The sequence below is a fragment of the Cucurbita maxima genome, unplaced genomic scaffold, assembly GCF_002738345.1.
Source record: "Cucurbita maxima cultivar Rimu unplaced genomic scaffold, Cmax_1.0 Cma_Scf00021, whole genome shotgun sequence".
Lineage (NCBI taxonomy): Eukaryota > Viridiplantae > Streptophyta > Magnoliopsida > Cucurbitales > Cucurbitaceae > Cucurbita > Cucurbita maxima.
The window spans coordinates 3,571,904-3,595,185 of NW_019272037.1; the positions used below are offsets into that span (position 1 = coordinate 3,571,904).

General features: G+C 36.5%; 2 protein-coding genes and 1 non-coding gene across 3 annotated transcripts; 1 reads left to right on the forward strand and 2 right to left on the reverse strand.

The window, feature by feature from the left end:
• Positions 1 to 1,289: 1,289 nt before the first annotated feature.
• Positions 1,290 to 18,986, reverse strand: LOC111495155 (transcription initiation factor TFIID subunit 2). The gene is made up of 25 exons (XM_023145053.1): positions 18,865 to 18,986; positions 18,316 to 18,649; positions 17,437 to 17,582; positions 17,282 to 17,348; positions 13,510 to 13,709; positions 13,259 to 13,412; positions 12,524 to 12,608; positions 12,350 to 12,441; positions 11,852 to 11,977; positions 11,723 to 11,776; positions 11,125 to 11,193; positions 9,404 to 9,501; positions 9,012 to 9,329; positions 8,834 to 8,921; positions 7,267 to 7,392; positions 7,129 to 7,185; positions 6,812 to 6,891; positions 6,684 to 6,726; positions 5,762 to 5,848; positions 4,756 to 4,845; positions 4,069 to 4,127; positions 3,895 to 3,985; positions 3,628 to 3,793; positions 3,263 to 3,446; positions 1,290 to 2,587 (listed from the first exon to the last, which is right to left on the reverse strand). Exons 1-25 carry the CDS (start codon positions 18,984 to 18,986, stop codon positions 1,441 to 1,443), a joined length of 4,083 nt encoding a protein of 1,360 aa, XP_023000821.1. The 3' UTR covers positions 1,290 to 1,440.
• On the reverse strand, positions 15,253 to 15,325 carry TRNAF-GAA. The gene has a single exon. It is a non-coding gene; the product is annotated as a tRNA-Phe (tRNA).
• A 3,409-nt stretch (positions 18,987 to 22,395) lies between the features above and the next one.
• LOC111495524 lies at positions 22,396 to 23,182 on the forward strand. The gene has a single exon (XM_023145596.1). The coding sequence runs from the start codon at positions 22,471 to 22,473 to the stop codon at positions 22,969 to 22,971; it is 501 nt and encodes a 166-aa protein (XP_023001364.1). The 5' UTR covers positions 22,396 to 22,470; the 3' UTR covers positions 22,972 to 23,182.
• The last annotated feature ends 100 nt before the right edge of the window (positions 23,183 to 23,282 follow it).

Here is a 23,282-nt window from a genome sequence, read left to right on the forward strand (position 1 = left end):
ATAGACAAATGAAAAGTTTCTCTAAATCGTGAAGTGAAGATGAGAGGATTTGTATATGTTGTACTTAAAACCATGAGTGATGAAGCAAGCATTTTAGTATCAAATCGTTAATATAAACCCTTACACAAATGGTTAATTCAGTCTCCATCTTCGTTCTTCTGCTGCAAATCTTCATTACTATCACAACAACGTACAGAATTATGTAATTATAGTAACTTCAAGGGAAGCCAAATGCAGTGATTAGGATGCTAATACATTTTTAAGAAAAGGGATGAAACATTTCCTGCAGAAAATCATTTAGAACTTAGAAAAGAAGGAGTTTTGAGGAGTTTTCAATGGTTTTGAATGGGGAGAGAGAAGGCTGTGAGGAAGCAGCTGGGCCCTCAAGTGAATGAGCAGTAAACAGTCGACACGCTGTGGCAGAAAAGTAGGGATGAGAGAATCTGGTGGCTGACTGGCTGCAATATCCAATGGAACAAACAACAAAATCTGTAAGCCTAGCACATTTATTTCTTTGGCAGTGTGATAAGAGAGCCTAAGCATCAACATTTATTGTAACACTGAACAGTCTACTGAAGATTTCTGTAAGCCTAACACCTCTCTTTTGTCCTTTGTTTTGACTAACTCTTCACTTTCTTTTTGCTGTTCTCTTCTAGCACCTTCTTTGCTTTTCCCCTCTTTTTATTCCATAAACCAATCTTTATTCCTTCATTTCAAGATGGTTGCCTATCTTGGCATTGTTCTTTACTCACAAACATTGGCTGTGGATCTCCTTAAAATAGAAGTTGATTCCTAGCTTCATTGAACTACTATTCAAATCAATCATAGATCCAATCCTTCACCCTAAATACTCCCTTATTCAGTTAAAGACTTGAATATTGCAGCAAGAAACTTCTTTTTGAAGGTGCCATTGATAGCCAAAAGCTGGCCCAATTCGCTTGTTAATGACACAAAGTCACTTTTTAGAGGTTGATCATTCCTTTAGGCGAGCCAAGCAAATCTAGGCTCCATTTCGTCCTCCTTCGAGAACCATTTCTATGCAACATTCATGTAATAACTTAACAGCATTCCAAGTAATTGAATTGTGTAATTATGACTAGGCTAATGTATCTCCATTTCAATGGAAACTAACCAAAAAATAAACAAACATGGACAGATTAATGTCACTCTGTAGACGACCCACTCCAACCATAATCACTGCCAATCATTTAGGTAAGCAGATAATAAAGCAAAAGAAAGAAGTGATCACTTGTGAACTGCTTCGTGATAACTCATAGTAGGGCAGAATAGTGATAAGGGGGAAACACGAATTGATTGAATTTCATTGTGTTATTTCACAGAGCTCAGATTATATGCCTTGCCTCGGAAGAAGGATAACGTTGAAAGACAACAATTGGTAGGGATTTCAACTAATGTACGAAGAAGAGCTGAATACATCCATTATGAATTGTTCAACGTCCGATTTTTGAATTTAATTCTAAGTTTGGGAGCAGCAGAAGCAGTACCTTCTGATGCCTCGGGCTTACTATTAACTCCTACGATTAATCTTGATCCACTAGGTTCGTTTGTTTCTAGCTGCACGGGTGTTGACTTGGTTGGTGGTTCTTTTATACGAGGTATTGCAATTGGCAGTGGCTTCACCTCCTCATTCAATAGCTTTGCCATCTCTTTTTCTTTTTGTTTCTTCTCTTTCTTCAGTCGTCTGCGCTCGATGTATTCAGGATCATTGCGATGTTCTTTATGACTATCTCGTTTACGTTTCTTTTCTTTGTCTTTCTTCTTCTCCTTTTTTCCATGGCGAGAGTGCAAAGAGAATAAGCCATGATCGTGCTGTGGTAAAGAAAGTGTCTGAAGACTTGCATACTTCTGTGCATCAGCATCAATGTTGTTATCTTGTATGATGCTCGATGATGAAGGATCTTCTGGCTGAAAATGTCCAAAAGCCCTACTGGAATCAGCAGTGCACTGGAACTCCTTCCCAAGATCGTCACCATAACTCGCAGGTTTTGCACTGCCAATGCTGGCTGTCATGTGAGATCCATGATCATGACAGGAGTTAACCTCCTCCAGAATATGGTTGCTGATACTTGTAGCCTCTGCAATATTTCTTTGAGGGGCATCAACGGAAACAGAACTACTAGGACCAACATCTGTTTCACGAGGTGCAGCATGAGATCTTTCAGTGGTTAGATTATCGGCATCTGCTCTACTTGTAGCCGCAGATGATCTGACTTTGATCTTAACAACCGGCAACTTCCTCTCATGACTGTTGGAAACAGAGGCTGCTTCTCTGGGAGCTTCTGCTATTGCCGTCGCTTGCTTGGGAACCTCTACAACTGCTGCTCCTTCCTTGGAAACCTCGGGAATTGCCAAGCTGTCAGGCTTCGGTTTGGGAATATGAAGTGGTTCTGATGACAGGGTTGCTGGAATACATGGCACAGGCGCTACTGCAGAGACTGATGATGGCTCTGGTGGATTGAATTCAGGAATGAGAGAAGTTAAAACCCTCTTTTGTTCACTGCAAGTTCCTGAGTCACCCATATGCAATGTTTTATACTCTCTGGGAACTCCATAAAGTGTTGGGGGCCTGAAAATGAAGTAAAACAGAAAGCTTATACGAGGCCATGCTTTATCATAAAAGGGCCACAATAAATCAATAAATAAAAGAACCGTAAACATCATTAAGGTCAGACTAATAGATAAAAGCCTATTATACGAAACCATGCTATACTCTCTAAGAACACCATAATGCTGGTCATATACGAAACCAACACAGAAACTAAATACAACTTCAATTAAGTATAGATCATTTCTTCTTATTGCAGGAACACTATGGTCAAACTAATAGATAACAAACATTAGCAGAGCCGAAAAAATACGGTAGAAAAATAGAACGAAAATGTAAACAACAAATAGAACAGTAACGTGCCCTCTAATAGAGAATATTGTGGAAGACGATGACACTTATCCCTTCAAATCTACTGTGAAGCAAAGCTTGGATACATATGAGCAGCAGAATTGAAGAAGCAAAAGTTAAATCTACTTTACCCATCAACGATCATAAGCATTACCACTTAGCACGTTAAGCCCATTTGTCTTCTATTTGCATGAAAAGTGATTAGTTGCAACAAAAAAAAAAACAAAGAAATACAATATTCAAGTACAAAACAGCAAAACATCCATTTAATTATGTTGATAACAATTATGTATTCCCATCTCTACTCAATTCAGCACAAGCATTACCCAGAAAGAGGGTACCCACCTTCCTGCAAGGACTTGTAAAATACAGAACAAGTAGTGACGTAGACAAACATTGTTAAACGCCATGTGGCCTTCAAGTAAGAGGAGCAAAGCAACAAGAGTGTCATTATTGACTGAATCATTTGAATCAGATCTTCTCATTATCTGACATAAACGCATAACATGGACCCCCAGCTTCACTTGCCCTGCAAAATATGAGAACGTTTATCTTAAACTTGGAGAAAACCTATTATAAGGAACAAAGAAATGGAATAGCCATGTGAAGGAACGAAAGATTAAACAAAACAAGAGATCAAAAGCATAGAAGACTAACGCTAACTTGAATAGTTATATGAGGGGAGAAGAGGATAAATGATAGAATCAAACCTCGCAAGGATTTCTCTTCTTCTAAATATTTAATAAACAATAACAATACTGCATCAATTCCGTTGCAATGGTACTCAAGATCGAGAAGTGCTCGGGTAGCCTCAATTCGAACTTGCCACGTGGAATTAAAATTTCGAAAAGGTCTTATCAATTCAATGATACGATCCTGTCGAAAAATTAAAATATAATATTATCATTCCTGAGGAGTAGAATATCATTACAAAGTGCACTTTTTAACTAATAAGAAGAAGACAAGAAAAAACTTACAAGAGAGAGAAGTCCAGATAGTTTCAGTGCAATCTGGGTCAAGGTTCGGATGCAGCTAATAGTCAAGATCCCATTATAGCTAGGCATCAGCCTGTCACATAACATTTAGAGATGCATAAGATCTAGTTTTTGCATAAACATAATCCATAGTCAAATATTAGTAGATTAACCAACCTGTCAAACTGCAAAAGTCTATCAATCCTTTTAAGTAGCGATGCTAAAAAGAGAATGCTCTGAAATTTATCAACACAAAGAAAAGAAATTAGGTGTAGGTAGAGAAGGAAGCACTGCCAATAAAAGCGGAGGTAAAATGACTTCAATAGGTTAATAGAGGCCTCATTGGAAACACTGGTAAAAGACAACACAAATGTACAGTAAATCCCACTACATAAAGGAAGAAGAGGGTTCGAATGGGTATTGAAGAACAAATGTGTAATGAATCGAGTTTTGGAAGTGTAGCCATTTTTGCAGTTTAAAGAGAGAAGATTGCCTAGAAATGGTGGTGTCCGTGTGTGTTGGCAAGGTTGTTATAGTGGCTGAAGAAGATGAGAGATTCCCTCTTAAATTGAGAAATTGTAAAACTACTTCTGGTGGGAGGTTGAAGAAGATAAGAATTTAGGAAACAAACTTCATTTTCTAAAACAGAAAGAAAATTGCTATCAAATGGAACTATGATGGAAACCATCCATTAGATTGATGAAGTGGGCAAAATATTTACAATATAGCGAGGGGTGCAGTCACATGAAACAACCCAAGAATAAATATAAACAATAACAAATTAGGATATCAGAAATTAAGTTTTACAACTTATCATAGCAAGAAACTACTAAATGATACAAGCAGAGAAGAGTATATTCCAACCTGTTGCCCAAATTCAAGTTCACCAACTGACTGGACTAGTGCAGCCAACCAGAAAACATCAGAGTAAGGATTCCCGTTGTTGTCGTTGTACTACCAAAAGAAGCGAAGGAATCGGTATTTAGAGAATGAATCACGAGAACAAAATTTTAAAAGAATAAAGGAGCACAGAAATAACATAATATTATAAAAAAAAAAAAGTTACAAATTTTATAATACCCCAACTACAAGCAGAGGACAACATAAAACAGTGGTTCTCTATTTTTCTGTTTTCTTTCAGTCTGTTTTATGTCGTTCACCAAGGTTAAAGACATATCGGTAGTAGCTACCCTTAAGAAACAAAGGCAGGTCTGTAACCTTTAAAATAGGGGATCCCTAGGTTGCAAGAGGTATTATTCAGTTTTATCCAAAAGCTTTGCTCCAAGAACAGAGTTCAAGAAATTTAGTTTTACACTACTATTGAAATTTCGAAGTACTAGAGAATTTTGTGATGCAGCGTGGTTTTTTTTCCTCAATTCCTCAAAGCCATTTGAATATTCCCCCCGCCACCTACTAAAATCATCAGAAGGAAAATGAAAGCCAAAGAAACTGTTGCCAACTTCTAAATAATGCAAAAACGATGTAAGCGGGTGCAGAAACTAATCTATAACAGTGACCAAAATTAGTTCTATACATAATAGATTTTCAGCTGCCAAAGTAACTATTGCCTACGGTTTACATTGCACATAGATAACAGTTGAACCTCAAATCTAGACAGTTTGGCAAAAACAGGATAGTTAGAAAATGAAAGCCTGTTTATCGTTCTCATATGCACTATTGGCCAACTGTCAAGTTCAAAGAATAGCATCACCATATACACGAAAATGCAAGTACGTTCAAACCTAAATACTGCCATGCAACCCCTTGTAAACAAACAGGGAGCCTTAAAGAGCATTAAACAAACAAGCAGGGTGAAAATCAAGATTTTTTTTGGTGTCCCGCTCATGAACACAAGCAGAAAGAACACTACCTTCAAAAGTTGCAAAACAAACTCAACAGCTTCTCTAGGGCTTTTTTGGTCGGTAGCCCTGACCATAGCAACAGCATGAGGAATGGCCTATGAAAACCCCCAGAGAAGAGAGCCACACATGTGCACACAAGGAGAAATACAGCAACTTGGCATTAGAGTGACAACCAAATAAAGTAAACAAAAAATACAGGTGTACAGCAATTGTTAAAAGTTCCGATTCAGTGATCACCCAACAACCCTTGATTTGCAATATCTAGACAAGATTGAAGGAGGATTCATTCAATACAAAGATGCACCATGGTAATCACAAGTAACATTTAACAGACAATTTTCATTTCTAAGTATGCAGTGATTATATCAAGGGGGGCTGTCTTGTAATGTCATTAAGGGTACAAAACAGTATACAAAATATTCTGAAATCGTCAATGACCACACCACAGACAAACGAAGAAGTTCATTTGAACCATTGGAGGCATATTCTGAAAATGCTCATAAAATAAGCCACTCCTTAATTTATGCATTGTTTGTATGTAGATCTGCATAAAAGTCAATTCAAACACTATATAGAAGAGAATAAGGTTGTAGGGACAGCAGACTGAAGAAAATACTCAACGATGTCATCTTTTAAACGGCCTGGAAGGAAGATAAGAACAAAGCTTTTAAGATTAAATGGACTCGGGAGTATCTGATTTAATTTGCCTTGTGTATCCTCATTTTAATGGTTTTTATAGTATCGGTGTCAGGTTGTTTTGCATGAGTATTATCTGAATAACTGATGCCCACATGAGATCTCCAGAAAGGGTATATAACAAATTGGGACAATTTTATGGCTTCATATGATTTATACCAGAAACATTTCAAAACTGTGGAAACCAAATAGGCCGTTCCACAACTCATTACAAATCCTACCTCATTGCATTACCTCAAGAACAAAATACTCGGGAAAATCACGAAATTCATTTGGCCTGTTAAGAATATCAGAACAAGCAAGAGTCATAATAGGCGAACCAAGAGTAAACTCACTGAAACAGAAATTTTTTTAGATCTTACTTGGGGAGTCCAGTATCTGCATCGAATCTCTGACTTTTAAAAAATTTAATCAAATTAAGCAAACCAGCCCAATCAGTATCCTACAGAAGACAAATTCAACCAAAAGAATGAGGAATCTGCGTCAGGTTAAGTGACAAATTTAAAGATCCTGAATGTTTATGTTCAACTGGGTTGGAAAAATGAGGAACTACCATTTAACCTTCCAACATTGCATAGCCAATAAATAACTTTAAAAATTGTTGTAAGACCATTTTAGATAAAGAAATTAGGTTCCCGTTAGGTGTTCAGAGTCTGAAATAAAATAATTGCAATTATACCTCTGAGGCCGTTTTGGCCATTGCCAATGCTGCTTCAATTCTTACTCTCCAGAAGGCCTTCAAACCAAAGTTCAGCTACTCACAATCCATTGTAAGTTTAAGATAATAAATTACTGTATCTCAAAAAAGATTTATAACCTTGGGGTCTCTGAGGAAATTATTAAGAGCATTAACAACAGAAAAAGATGGTTGAGGCAACATCTCTAATGTCGCGACTGCTTGTGCTTGGGCAATGACATCCTTGTCTTTCTCTAATTGATTAATCTGATAATGAAAGACAAACTGGAATAAATATTTTACAAAAATACATATAAACAATAAAAAGACAAAAGTGGCATGCTGAATAGCTGGGACTCTTCTATTAAGAAAGGGGAACTCTTAGCATAATGTTGTCAGCAGAAAATATGGGAGAGGCTAGATGCAGTAGTCGCTGTTCTCATGCTAACTCTTATTCGTCTTGGGATAGTTTTTCCCCCTCTTTTGTATAATTTCATCATATCATATGTGCGAGAAGGTTTTTCATCAGAAAAATAAAATAAAATAAAATAAATAGCTTTAGGAGTCTATCAAAGGCTAATGTTTTTGTAGGAAAGCCATTTCTGATCAGGTGACTTTTTTTACATCAAAATTTAGTAAGATACATGAAAAATTAACAGTCAGATATCATACAAGGAAACAGTTTCACGAGATGCTTATACAATGAGTTCTGATCATGTGGGTTCTGATCGGGTGAGTTGTCTAGAAGGGCATGGAAGGATATCGAATTTAGGGAAAATACTCGAAGAAGATAATTATTTTTTCATTAGTGCAGCATTGATTTTTTCCCTTATTTTTAATACCTAATTGAATGTTAGTCATCGAAGGAACAACACTTACTCTATATAACTTGTTGCCTTTGTATAATTCTCAATGTGAATTACACATCAATAAGCATTGGTAAAGGTCCAATACATCATGACAAGACCGATCCATGTGGAAATAGATCGTCCACCAAAGAAAAAAAATTGAAGGAAAACCCTAATCACTCACACATGAACTACTCTGATAACAAGTTAAATCACTTTTAAACTCAAAAAAGCTTAAGCGGATAAAATTGGTCTCGTACATATATAATCAACACACATGCATACAAACGAGTGTGCAAATTGTAAATATTTTTACCAAGGCAACTTTGTACTTCTAAGAACTACTTCTACAATTTTGAAAATCAAGTTGAATTAAATCAACGTTCAGAAGGGATGTTGAATCACAATATTTCATTCCTCGTGAGACAGCCCACTAAGTTTATAACTAAGTATTCTTTAAAAAATTATTTATCTCTCAGATTTCCCCTCCTACCTAGGCCTTTCTCCCTCTCTCCCTGACAATATCATTTTTGACACCTCCCTCTCTCCCTACAACAAAGCTCAGTTTTCTTGTAAGTATTGTATCGTTAATTTAGGCTTTTAGCTTCTCCTCCCTAACCAATTCTCCCTTCTCCCCCTGTATCAAAGCCCACTTTTGAAATGTTAGTTTTAGCTTCTCCTTTTTCAGGTTTATAGCCAATTAAAGATGAGAAGATAAATACAAGGCATTTGCTGACAATGAAATTCCTAGTGCTCGTTCATACAAAACCCTGCAAAACCAACTCAAAAGACCCAAAATGAAATACAGGCAAACATGTAGCCTGCAAATGAAAATATTGTGACGAATAAAATTCACTTACCCACATCTGAACAGGCTGATGAAACTGAATTTCAGCAAGGTATTCCATCTCGGGGTCTGCTCGCAACCATAACAAAGGAGATTCCACACTGTCAAGAGAAACAATTTAGTGCATTCAAGCAAATGATACGCAGATTGTCTTATCAGTGATAAAATCTAATGATGAGGGAATTATAAACCTAGAGCGGACGTCGAGCGCAGGTATATCAGCATTGTCATCAGAACCATCAGGTTTTGACCCCTTTTTAGTTTTCTGGAGGCGTCTAGCAGCAAGTTTGGAGTGGCATTGTATTTCTAGTAGCTGCCACGGCTCTCCCGTCATTGGGAGAACTGGATGATCAAACACGCCATCAAGTTCATAAATCCTGATACTCATCATGCCAGGCCATCCAGTATCACTGTCCCGATTCTCTAAAATTGTGGCTGGTGTTACTGTGCATTCCCGTGACACTGCCATTTCAACCATATTTTTCCGCTTGTTGTAGGAAAATCCCATCCTGATATCATGTACAAACCAGGGTAAGAAAAATAAGCAGACACATAAGAGCATAGATAATGGTATATTGGTTACCTCAGCAGTGGACAACCACATGATTCAACCCACCGAGGAATGAACTCTTTAAGAAATGGCCGCTCAAGGTTTCCAATCTTATTGGCCAAATGACGAAACTGCATCTCAAAAAGATAGAAAATGTTGACGTTGGACGACGAGTCATTCAGCATGTCCATGAACCCATTTTTTCTAATTTTTATTAAATTATTTAAAATTAATAATAATATAATTTTAGACCGATTTCTTGCTTGTTTGTTTTTTTCAGAATCATTAATATTAAAAGTATTTCAAAGGACTCCTATTAGTAGCTCATCAAAACATCCCAATTGTTCACACACACACACACCAAGCGTTCATAAAATCCAGCAGATAAAAGCAGATAGCAAACTCCAAGAGGCAGCTTAAGTTAGCCACATCTAATCTCTCCACCACTTCAAACATTTGTCTTCAAATATCTTCTGGTTTCTTTCCCACCATATTTCTCATATGATTGCTTTCACCATGTTCACCCATATCAACTTCGCCTTGCTTTTGGATATGATACCACATCGAAGTTGATGTATCCCATACTTAGCATGATTATCCTTCAAAGAGAGATTGAAATTCTGAAAAAGGAATAGCCAGCAATTCTGAGCCAATTGGTGGTTGTAGGGCAACTATAGACAATCTTTTATAAAGTTTCTCAGTCGTAATCAATTCACCATTTTCTCAAGTCTATATTAAGATAACAACCTTTATTCAACTTTTGGGTTTTCGGACACCAACATAAGTTCAACCAAAGTTTTTACCATAGAATGAGAAGGGAAATTGCCTGAACACCATACCAACATCTTAACCATATTTGCAAAAGCAAAACAAACACTCCTGCATTCCCATTTCAGGCATAAAAAGTACCAGGTAGCCTGCAACACCATTGTACCCCAAATTTTCTGAATTCTTTTGGATGCGTCAATCCCCTTCCCTCCCACAGCTCCCTCAAGGACCAAAGACCAGATAATGACCTCACTTTTAGAGAACTCTTCATTCCCAGATAGCCAGCAACATTCCTATGATAATCAGAGTTCTGTCTATTCCTTAACACAAAGACTAAGAACTCCAGTTAGAGTTAGACAGATCTCTTCAATTTCATTATTCAGCAAGTTTCTTCTCATCATTAACAATCTAGTGAATGCACTAGACCCCAAAAATATTTAAGCAATCATTCCCTTATTAATCACTACGCTGAGAATTCTTTGACACAAATAGCTAAGTGGTGCCTCCGTTATCTTGATGAAATCCAATCAATAAATATGTATTTCGTGCAATATCCTTGGGGAAACATTTTCAATTGCATATATATCTATATTTGAATTAACTTTGCCCATAATTCTCCTAATCCATTCAGGAGCCTCCGAAGCCATTTTGACAACAACTTATTAATCTCCTTTGACCTCCTATCCCCAAGAGGGAGTTTGAGTTAACCACTCCTCTCATTATATATTCCGTAACCATTTTCCCTTAACGAGTTTTCAACTGACAACAAATGTAAAACACATTATCCTAAAATCAAAATATCGATTAATGTCAAATATTATTCGCTTGTTCTTATTACCAGACAACAGTTTCTTGAAACAATTAAAAAAAATATAAAAAAAAAAAAATCAGTATTCTAACACATTCACTGCATTGAACAAATAGCTAAATGGATGATGCAGAACAAAAGGCCCTCATAAAAAATTGTCATAGAAAAAAGAAAATACCTCTTTTGTGCTAAGTGATTGTGATGTAGAGGTTGTATCCTTAGCACGAGAAACAATATTTTGCAGAATCTGGCACGACAGAATAGAACAGAAATCAACATAACGATCAAGTAAGAAACTTCTCTTCTATAGATAGGTCTTTCCAACACAATGTGTGCTCAAACATACAAGGAAAACTAATTGAGAAAATTAAGCCACATAACATCAGTATGCACTACAACCCAACAAGAAGTAAGAACAGAGTTCAACGTGACTGGAGAAAGTTAAATGGTCAGATAGTGGGGAAGAAACCATTAAAATGTACCAAGTGGCACTTGGATTGGTAAAAGCTAGGGGCTGGCTTTTAACCGAAGGCCCTGAGTTAAAACCCCCAAGGGAAAATAATATTTTAGTTTTCTGATATTGGGGCATGTAAGAACCTCCCTGTGTATTAATGGGGTAGACCATACCAACAAATGTTAAGTAAAAAATAGAAAAGAAAAGACTTCTATTCTATCCAGCCGAGAGAAGTTAAAATGCAACCAATGGCACAACCTATAATCACCTTTACATCCTTGTACTTAATATCCTCATAATTTTCATGAACCAGAACCATTACCTTGCGGAAAGACTCCGGCCCCATCTGCTTCTCCAACATTTGAAGGATTGCCACCTTTTTTTAAAATAAAAAGAAATCATTAGAAAGTTTAATGAGAAGTAAAAGCCTAAATAAACAAAGTGAACTTACAGACTTCCATGATCTTATTTTTCCATATATACCAATGCGTTGGGTCCCATACAAATCTTTACAAGCAGAAGAGGAACTCAAGGTGGTTATACCACTATCATCTGCTCTACAAACAGCACAATTTGCCTGCATAACATCATAACAGACGTTTTTTCAATGTTAACTAATATATGAAATATGAAATATTTTTTAAAAATAAGAAACTCGTTGGTAGGATTTAACCAGAGGACTAATTGCAATTACATCAGTGATAGGATTAACACATTAAATGGAGACCAAGGACATGGTTCTAATTGCTAAATAGGCAGGGTACAGAGATAAAAAGTGCAAATATCCCTCATTTTATTCTTGGTGACACCAGAAATAGTAAAAAAACTTCTTTGAATGACCAACAGAGAGAAAAGTGACTCCAAGCCCTCAAGTAGAAAGAAGGAAAGGAAAGATGAAAAAACTTCATACACAATAAGTGCAAGCAACCAAGAACATGGTGAAGCAAACCTTGTATCGCTGGTAGCGTGCCTCATTATTTCCTAAGTTCTTCTTGATGAATAAATCAGTCAAAAAACCAGCAAGACCATCCAACAACCACTCTAGCAACAAGAATCACACGTCTGATCAAAAAAGGATTAATGAAGATGGAAGTGAAACAGACAACATAAAATAACCATTTACCGTCATTTGGGGCTTCAGGCGTAATATAAATACCAAACCACTGCCTAGCAAGAGCATAAGAAAGTTTAATCCTCGTGTCTATGGTCTGTGAAAAGAACATTGATCAAAACACAATAAGCATACGAGTTTTAAACATTCAAGTCATTTTTGTCATTTCACTCAATATATATCTGTGTGTGAGTGAATACTATAAAGAAAATCCATACTATTAACGCACTCACTGTGGAGCCAGACACCTTCCAACAAATTTGGTAGTTACTTAGACAGACTCAAACCAGGCAAAATGAGAGAAAGAGATAGAGATTAGTTCTTCACTTCCCCTTTCTTAATGTCAGAGATTGTTTGGACCAACTTGTATGCATCTCAACTAATCTCTTAAGATAGTCACCTAACCTTCTAATATTTGGCTGTCAAAGAAATTCATAGAATTTTAACATCCAAGTTAGGTAGCCACCATAGTTTGAACTCATCTAAGTCCTTTCACTCTTTCCCTGCCCCTAATAATCACTAGATTAACCCGTGGTGGTTGCTTTGGTACTTCATAGATTATGGATATTTGCAAGTATGGGGCACCATACCCATGCATTTCCCACATCAATACACAATGAAAATTACATAATTCTAGCATATATACATATAAATATACAAAACTGAAGGTTTATCTACAACAGATATAAACTTCAAAACAAATGAATTGTTGAAACCATGCTATACAGGCCCTATGAATAAACAAACCTGATCAATGATTTTCTCGTCAAACAAAAAATGAGAACTAAATATACACATGGAAACTCCCAAACATGCTGATGATACTGCAATCTCTGGCTCTATGAAGATTTGTTTGTATGACCCAAATGGGAAGTCCACGGAGAGGTAATCCTTATAGCAGCTACGGGAAGTAAATTCCAAAGTAAGAAATAATGTACAAACATAGAATTTGTGCTTTGTAATCATAACCGCAGCATTCAAAAAATTGAAAAACAAACCTGAATGCACTATGAAAAAACTCCACAGTATGCTTGAGCTTTAAAGAATTAACTGGCGAGCACATGTGTGATATAAATCCATTTTGGTGATCAGCAAGGATTTCAAATGGTCCAACGGCAAGTGATATCCAATGTGCATTGACGGGGATGTCTACACGATAAACATAAGTTTTGCAGGGAGGATTGTCCTTGCTCAAGACCTGAAAGGAATGGTGATACATGACAAGTCAAAACATCCAAAATGCTTGATGCCAATTTGATATGTAGAGTGCAACATGATTTATATACATTTAAAAATCAGCTGCGCTCAGATTATGAATGCAAATAAGAAACAAGATTGCACAGCCAGATTAGAGGACATCTTGCAGCAAGAAGTAATATTGTACATCTAACCAAGCTTTGAACTTCAAGATTTCTATTACAGGGGATGATCGCCATACTGATAAGTCTCTTAAGATAAGCAAAAAGCAATCGAGAGGAAGAAAATAAAAAACCAGATCTCCCATGGCTATACAGGCCAATAAATCCACATGCACGAGTGCAGCTCGTCTAAATGTTAGTTACATTGACGGATTCACAGGATAAAATAAACTGATGTGCATGCCCAATCCGAGCATAGCGTAGTGAATAAGTCACATGTTACCATCCCAAAATCAATAGTTTGATTACCTACCCCAACACAAAACAAATATGCATGCAGCCTATCTTAATGTTAATTACATAGACTACTTCTCTGGATACATTTCTAATAATCAAGCCGTGCACAATATCTCCTCAAATATCGAGATTAGTCACAATGAGATTTTTTTCCTTTTAATTAAAGGCCAAGATTTCGTTGAGATAAAATGAAAGAATACACGCTGATACAGAAAAGAAACACTCCAAGGGGAACCCAACTATTTAAGAAGGGGCTCTAGTTAAGCAAGATAAGACAAAGGATAATTAAAAAAAAAAAAAAAAAAACTTCACACACAAAGACCCAAAAAACCAAACCTCCCTGCCTTTTAACCCCTCTGAAAATCCTGTCAAGGTTGGTAGATGAAGAACATTTGATAATTTAACAACTAATTATACATTTTCCATCAGTTCAGATGGATAAATGCAAGCCACATAAGGAAGCACAGGACATGTGTCTATCCTACCCCTCCCCAATTCTGAAACAAAAACCCTAAACAAACATCTTGGACCCATCTTAGTAGTGGCATAATGGTATTTAATAGGGGTGAAGTAGTTATAAGTAAAGGGAGTTTGGGAAATGACGTATAGGAGATTTTGGAAGAGTAATTTGGGACAATCATCTGAATAGAAAATAATATTTTAACATACAAAAGTTGTGTAGTCCCCAGACCATTTGAAAGCATGGAACATAGTTTCAATTCTTTTGTGGTTGTTAGATAAACTTCTACATAAATGGGATCCTCCCATAAAGTGTGGATATATTAATATAAATTCAAAATTCATAGTTCAGTGTTCACTTACAGTCTTTCATTAATAAAATAAGGTGGCATAACATGGTTTTGCCTTGACCCAGACAGGACAAATAATATCATAACTAATTATATTCTCGTATAATATGGGAAGGAAATAAGTTCTGAAGCAGCATATAAGATAATTATATTAAGGAAAACTTCAAAAATTCATAAAATTAACTGCGTTCAAATAGAATATTGCTCCAGGTGGATCATTTAACTCAGCCTTCAGTTCACAACATGGAGAAAGGGTAGTTTCGATCCCAGAGATGAGTGCGGTGAGCGTGGATTGAACACGCGACCTTCAGATCTTCAATCTGATACTCTCCCAACTGAGCTATCCCCGCAAATAGGCACCTACCAGGATCGAGTCCCAATTGTGTTGGTGGTACAGTGGCACTCAATAAAGAGGTCAATCTGGAAGTGTGAGATCCCACATCGATTGGAGAGGGAAGTGACATCGATTAAAGAGGGGAACGAGTGCTAGCGAGGACACTAGGCTCCAAAAGGGGGTGGATTGTGAGATCCCACATTGATTGGAGAGGAGAACGAAACATTTTTTATAAGGGTGTGGAAATCTCTTCCTAGCAAACGCATCTTAAAACCTTGAAGGGAAGCTCGAAAGGGAAAGCCTAAAGAGGACAATATTTGTTAGCGGTAGGCTTGGGCTATTACAAATGATATCAGAGCCAAACATCGGGTGATGTGCTAGTGAGAACGATGGGCCCCGAAGGGGGTGGACACCGGGCGTTATGCCAGCGAGAACGCTGGGCCCCGAAGGGGGTGGACACTGAGCGGTGTGTCAGCGAGGACATTGAGTACCAAAGGGGGGTGGATTGTAAGATCCCACATCGGTTGGAAAGAGGAACGACACCGATTAGAGAGGGGAACGAGTGCCAGCGAGGACGTTGGGCCCTTAAGGAGGGTGGATTGTGAGAGCCCACATCGGTTGGAGAGGAGAATGAAGCATTCTTTATAAGGGTGTGGGAACCTCTCCCTAGCAGACACGTTTTAAAAATCTTGAGAGAAAGTCTAAAAGGGAATGTCCAAATAGGACAATATATGCTAACGGTAGGCTTGGGCTGTTACAAGAAGGTCTTTAATTCAAACACACACTAAAAATCCTACGCTGGAACGCATCAATAAAGTCTATCAGCCCAACCCACCCTCTCTTCCAAAGAGGCCTCTACGAAGGATTTCCATCAATCATCCTTCGAGGGGATGCTGCTCTCCTTCAAGCCAAATTTGCATGTAACTCCATGAAGAGAAAATCAACAAAGAGATCAACACTCGAGATCATTTATGATACAAAGTTCTCCATTCCATTGAATCTCATCAAACTACTAATTGTTCCAAGTTTTCATAAATATACTGACTACTGGGCTACTGATTCTGTTAAAATTCAGCAAGGAGTAAATGCACATTTAAAATCAGGTATTAATAAGGTTAAAGATTACTGAAACCAACAAACTTAGATGGTGTAAGCAATTCGAGATTTCGTAACTTCACTGTTCTTTATCTAGGGAATGAGAGAATAGCTACAGAAGATCAATACGATAAACTTCAATGAAAAGGACCGTGCCTTATTAGATAGTCCAGAAATTTTGGCCCAACTCTTAATGAGTTGAGCTGCCAGCAGGCTTGGATAGCTATCCCGTTTTTAATATGTCCAATCTCCAAAAATATTATCCTCCAAGTGAACTTCAATTGGTAGCTTACAAATCAAGGCAAGCTTTTTTGAAGGGAAGGGGAATATATGCCATAAAGTTGCACTCTTCCACAAGTTGGTAGTTCCTTCGTTGTTTCCCAACTTTCTTATCCTTACTAATTTTCTCCCACTAATTACTGTTGTTTGAGGTAGGTAGTAACTTGTTCAGTCAGCAATGTTGGATTTTGTATATTACCCGCTATAAGGCCCAATGAAAGACCTCCACTGCACTTGGTTGGGACTGATAAATAGAATCCTCAGTTGAATTTGATTTTCAGAATCCAAATGACTCTTTGTCACATTACAAAAAGTCAAAACCTAAATTTAAGCTATTGATTTTCAGTAAATACATAGATAAACTCAAGAGTTCTAGTAATGAAATTTTATTGGTGTGGGATGAATGATTGGTTATAATGCACTAGACAAAGAACAGAATGAAGCAGAAGTCAATTATTTTTATTGATGAACGTTCAATAGTTGTCCAGCTACCTTGAAATATACAAGAAGAAAATAAAATATGGTACACATTACTCAACAAAATTAATTTCTATCACAGAAATGATAAATAAGCATCTCATTTCAGAGTATCTCTCACCTGGTACAACAGAATTCCATTACTGACAGCCACAAGATTTTGAGAGACAGTAAACTCAAGGTCATACCTGAACATGGGATAGCATAGGATCATAAATGGATTGTGAAAAGCTACAATTGTCACAAGATAACACATTTAGATAATGGTATCCTTACTTGCATCGTTGTAGGCCATCATCCATACAAGGGAACCAGCACCTTGCACGCCTTATTTGGTTGTCCGTGTGAGCAATATGATCATTGAAGTGAATACCTACGTCTGATTTCTCTACCCAGTAATCAATACGAACCAGCCTTATATTCTGCGTCAAATATGAACCTTTATGAGAAGCCACAAAAGAAATAAATAACCTGAACAAAAAAACACAAACAACATGTAAGATTCCATAAACAAGACTTATAATAGAGCTCCAGTACCTTCATAAGCATCATTAAGATAACCTTTTTCCTTGGTTCTCATAAAAGTATGTAGACTTACGTTAATTATAACTGCCTATCTTGGTTAGTGATATGCACACGGCCCTCGTGTGAAAAGAACGACTTGTTCACAACTTGAAACTAATCTACTTATTCACGTACAATTTTCTTTACCTTAACCTCAATGTCCCAATCTCCGTAGTTTGAACTAAGCAAGAATTATACTGGGTTTTTTCTACTCGTAGGAAAAATGGATGATTAAACAAAGATAACTTCTTCATTTACAAATCAAAGATAACTTCTTCATTTACAAATCTATCACCTACTAAACGGATGATTAGTTCTTCTCATTACATATGTATGCTTCAATATACTTACCAGGCATTTAGCAAGCGATAGGAACTGAATGACTAATAAATTTAGCGACCAGACCACAAAGAGAGGAGAGCAGAGTATCATGTATAATACACTTCATAACAATAATTTTTGCATGTCATAATACATGGAGTAACAAATAAATGGATTGAAGACCAAACTGGGGAACCACATTTAGCATCCACGTGAATATTCTCCATTATAAAAAAGACTGACATCATAACAATAACTAACAGCTACAACCTGCTTGTCTTCGACTGCTGGTTGCACTCCATTCTCCAGAAATGGCTGGTCTTGCTTCTCACTTCCATTCTTGAAAGCCTTGCAGCAGTTTATCAACAAATTAGGAACCAGTTCTTTCTCGATTGAAGATAAATAAATTGACCCCGCAGCATCTGCAGCAGAGCTAGGCGACGACACTGCTTTATAACTCTTCTCACTTTCCACATGTTGAGTCCGCGGATAATACTCGAATTCAGTAGGGTCGCCATCCACTGAAACACTCACAATCCCAAGATTCTCCGCGTGCAACCCAACTATGCCAATATCAGGAACCGCGATTTCCAACTCGGTGAACCTAAGTCCAGCAACAGGAATGGTGAGTATCGATGGCCAAGATTAAGCAAAGAAAAAAGCCAATTACAACCTCACACGCAAAGGAAAAAAAATTGTGAAGCATAATATACAAGTAAAAGTTAAACAAAACCACGATTCCACAAAGAAAGAACGCAAATGGGAAGATGGAAGGAAGGAGTAGCGATGACAATTGACGGAGGTAGAGCTAAGACGAACCCATAAACGCGACGCTTGTCAATGTCGATGGAAAGACAAAGCTTCTGGTGACGAACTACAGCTCCGGAGTTGTCAGGTGGCTTCGAGTCGTCGGTGTTCTTGGGCTTGCGAGGCTTGGCCATAGCAAGCACATAGCCTGGGAACTGGGAAGGGGATTGGGAAACAAAAACACACGATCCAAATCCGAAAGCGCACGCGAGGGATTTATAGTAACAATTTCGACCAGCTATTTTATATCAAATGGGTTTCGCTTAGCAACTCTGTGCCCTATTTTTACTGTTCTAGTCTTTCTAATCCAACCGTCCACTCCTCAACAGATTTAATCCAACGATCTCCGTTGATTGGAAGCTATAAAGGCCGATTAATTGTATGTTCTGTCTAGTTATATATATAATTAATTAATTATCTTAATGGGTAGTTCTAAAAAATTATACAAATGGGCCGAAAAAAAATAATAACAAAATTATACATACGAAATATCTGTCCAACCCAACCCAACCCAACCGGATGATATTATAGCATTGAGCCCATTATAGTATGGGCCGAGTGAAGTCTTAGCGGCCCAATTCATCCATGCACATTGCATGCCAATTTTGAATGAATTAGATTGACGTCACAATACAATTTTTCTAAGTTTTTTTTTGGTAGAAATAAAATTTGTGCTTTAATTATTATTTCCATAAAATATAATGTTGGAAAAATAAATATTTTTTGGTTGAATATAAGTATAAATTTTTGAAATATACGGATTAAAAATTTAACTCAAAACTTTAAAATATAAACAAGATTGAATTTTGAAGATAAGAAAAAAACTATAATAAAATAAAATAAAAATGATACGTATGTAAAATAAACCCTAAATTAATATTTTAGAATATAAAAACTAAATGGAAATTAGAATTTGATGGGGTGTCATGAAGTTGGACGACACGATATCTTGACATCACCATGGGATCGTCACCTAAGATCAAGGGTGCCCAAGAAGAATCGAGATCTATAATCGACCGTTCAATTACGATATATTCGGACTAAGACAATTCATCTGCATCATTTTACAACTTGCTCCATCGACACAACTTTTTTCATGTGGAAATGTCAGCATCTTTCTTCGATGCATTTCATGCTTCTTCTTTTTTTTCTTTTTGGTTTGGTCCTTTTTGTGTTTTTTTTTTTTGTTTTTTTTTATAATTACATATATAAATAAAAACCCTTCCCGAGGGCTCAAAAAAGAATTGAACTTGAACTCAACTCGCATCCATTCTTTGGTACGATAAATATGAGCGTACAAGGATTTGAAGTACTAAATTAGGTTAATATCAACCCATCCTAAAATTTTGATAGTTTTTGGAAGGGTGTGGGAGACGATTAGTTCTAAGCAACCTATTTAATGGCCTTTAGATGAGAGAAAGAGCCAATTATTTGTGTAGTATTCCTGATTCAACCATTTTATATCCTTAATTAATAAGTATTTTAAGGCGTAATCACAAGTAATTTGACCTTAATTGTTTCTTTAATTGAACTGAATTGCATGAGCCACAGCCGCAACTGGTTTAGATAGTTTGCTGCATTTATGAAGACAATGACAAAGGGAGAGCTGACCTAATTAATTAAGCCATCTCATCTGACTTCTTCAACCTATTAAATAATAACAGCAACTAATATATAACCTAATAACGTCCCAACCAACCTGCGTCATTTGCCTTTCAGTCACTTTCCAATTCTTCAAATATCAATTTCCATATTTAATTATAAATTTACGATTTTCTTCAGGTTTGTCGAGTCCCGTTTTTATGGTCTAGATTACACCTTTGGAATACCCTTTAAGGAAAATTTTCAATATTATTTTGAAAATATGATATGAGTCAGGAACATTCACAGTAGTATGATGTTATTCATTTTAGAAAATAAAAAAAACATCGTACTAATATGTATTATTCAGAGTTAGACAGAAAAAAAAAAAAAAATTGTACCTAATCCAATGATTAAATAAATCTTTGAAGGCAATCAAAATGTTGGAGTTGAAGTGCAAGCCAAATAGGAAAGACCTTTCTCTCCAAATCAAACTGGTTGGATTCCATTATTAATAATACCTCACATTTTACAAGAGATTGGAACTTATTTTATAATTTATTTCTTTAATGATTTTAATTTTATCATATGCTTTTTAAAGTCATTTTTGGTAACAATATTTGATAATGTCGACCGTAGGGCCAATTTTGAAATACCGAAAGTGGTGGGGTCGAAAGTAATAGGAAACACCAAAAATGCCAAGTTGCAAGCTGAGTCAACGTACGACTCCACCTCCCAACGCACTTTCCCCACTTCATTAAAATTCCCACGTGGCAGCCTTTTCTTGCTTGACTTTTTAACTCCCTCACCGACACGTGGCAATCACAATCAACCCACTAGCACACCCCCCGTCCAGTGCTGTATTTAGTGGGGCGTGAAAATCCACCACGATTTTCACATCGAACAATTAAACCAAAATAATAATAATAATAATTAATTAATTAAAGCGATAAAAATGCATGGTTTTTGCACTATCTCCCTTTAATATTTACACACGTTGTCTTTCGTATCACAACCCAACTTAAAAACTTATACCGATAATTAAATTTTATTCTTGATTTTCTACTAATTTTTTAGACATAATTAACAAATTTGCACACTAATTATTTTAAATTAATTAATTAAAAAGTTGATATTTTAGACGGTAAAATTTTATAATCATGTTAGGAATTACAAATCTTAACAGTGATTTACTTATTTATAATCCGTATATTTACTTTTGATTTTTCAAAAAAAAATTTGTACCAATAGAAATATATTCATTACTTATAAATTCATGATCAACCTCTCTCAATAATTTTGAATATGGCACACGTAAACGAATACAATATAAAAACGGAAAATTAAATTTACTACAGGTTTTTTTTTTTCTCTTTTATTTAAAAAAAAATATATATCTTGAAAGTTTAAAGTTTAAGCTAACGAGCATCTAGATGAGATGACTCTAGACTCTAAAACTACTTTGATAGATTCAACCAACCAAACATTTATTTGAATTATAAATACTAATGTTCAACCATTTTATAAGTATTTCAACGTTTATAATTATGTTATTTAATTTGCGTGGAATATTTAAATTTGAACAACTTTAATTCGATAAAGATTCCTTTTTTATTATTTTATATTACTGAAAATAAATGGGTTTATATCAACAATTTATTTATTTTTTAACATATTAAAAAATATAGAAACGATATTCCTTTGCCCCATATCTTAAAATCTGGTCCGTTGATGATAATTGACTCGTATATTTACGCAAATAAAAAAATTAAATAAAAACCCCACTTTCCGTTATTCTTTTAATAAATTTCAAAGCTACAGTTTGAGCTGAATGCTGCAGAATAAATAAATTAAAATAACCTACCAGTGTAATACGGTGTCGTTTCTTTGTAGATGTTCTAAATAGAACCGGGACCACTTCGACTGTATAAATACAAGCCAAATTTCTCGCTTTTGAACCTCCATTCCATATTTTCATCTCAGTAATCCCTAAATCCGAAGTTTTCGTTTACCTTTCCGTTTCCGATTACTTCCAGCATGAGTCAAGCCACACCGGAACACGGCGGTTCCACCTCCATCTCCGATGGTGGCTCCGTCCTGGCGTCTCCAAGGCGAGCGGCGGCGACCTTGCTCGTCTCTTTATCGACTCTGGTAGCGCTCTGTGCGAAGCATGCGAACAGAGCATCAAAAAAGCTTCAAACGAAACTGAAATCGAAGCAATTGCCGCGATTGGAGTTGCTATCATCGCAGGTTTGCCCGAAACGGCTTCTGAAGAGCATAAGCAACACGGCGATCACGCTGATCCATAAGAAGAAGAAGAAAAACAAGCACGGCAGCGGCGATACGGAAGAGGAGTGGGGAGACGGCGGAGTCTGGCAGAAGGCGATCATGATGGGGGATAAGTGTGAACCGTTGAATTTCTCGGGCGTAATTTATTACGATAGTAACGGGAAACAGCTGAACGAAGTGCCTTTACGATCGCCACGTGCCAGTCCGTTGCCTGCCTTCCTCGCAACCAGTCCCCGCCAGGTCTACTGAGTTTCACAGAGAGGTTCAGAATCTTAGCGTCACGCGGGGGTGATTTCAGGTAGGTCACCTAAGCATGTGATTGGATGAGAATTGGGATGTGGCTTCGTTTTTATTTTGGCCGTGTTTTTGCAAATTTCTCGTTTGTATAGTAATAGAGTGAAAATAATTTTGTTGGGTGTATGTTAAATATAATATAATTTTCAGAATCTGGTTTTAAGAATAAGGTAGCATTTTTTCCCCTTGAAATTTTACTGTTTAATCTATAGGCCAACAATAGAAAATTATTAACCGAGTAGATTGAAGAAGTTTATTTTTATTTA

Bases quoted from the DNA above. Each gene is read 5' to 3' on its own strand.
- LOC111495155 (XM_023145053.1), bottom strand. From the start codon at position 18,986: ATGGCCAAGCCTCGCAAGCCCAAGAACACCGACGACTCGAAGCCACCT. The intron at 6,727-6,811 runs GTAAGATCTAAA...TATTCTTAACAG, and splicing joins GCAGATACTGGACTCCCCAA to GCCAAATGAATTTCGTGATT. The intron at 4,846-5,761 runs GTAGTGTTCTTT...TTCTTTTGGTAG, and splicing joins TTGTTTTGCAACTTTTGAAG to TACAACGACAACAACGGGAA.
- LOC111495524 (XM_023145596.1), top strand. From the start codon at position 22,471: ATGAGTCAAGCCACACCGGAACACGGCGGTTCCACCTCCATCTCCGAT.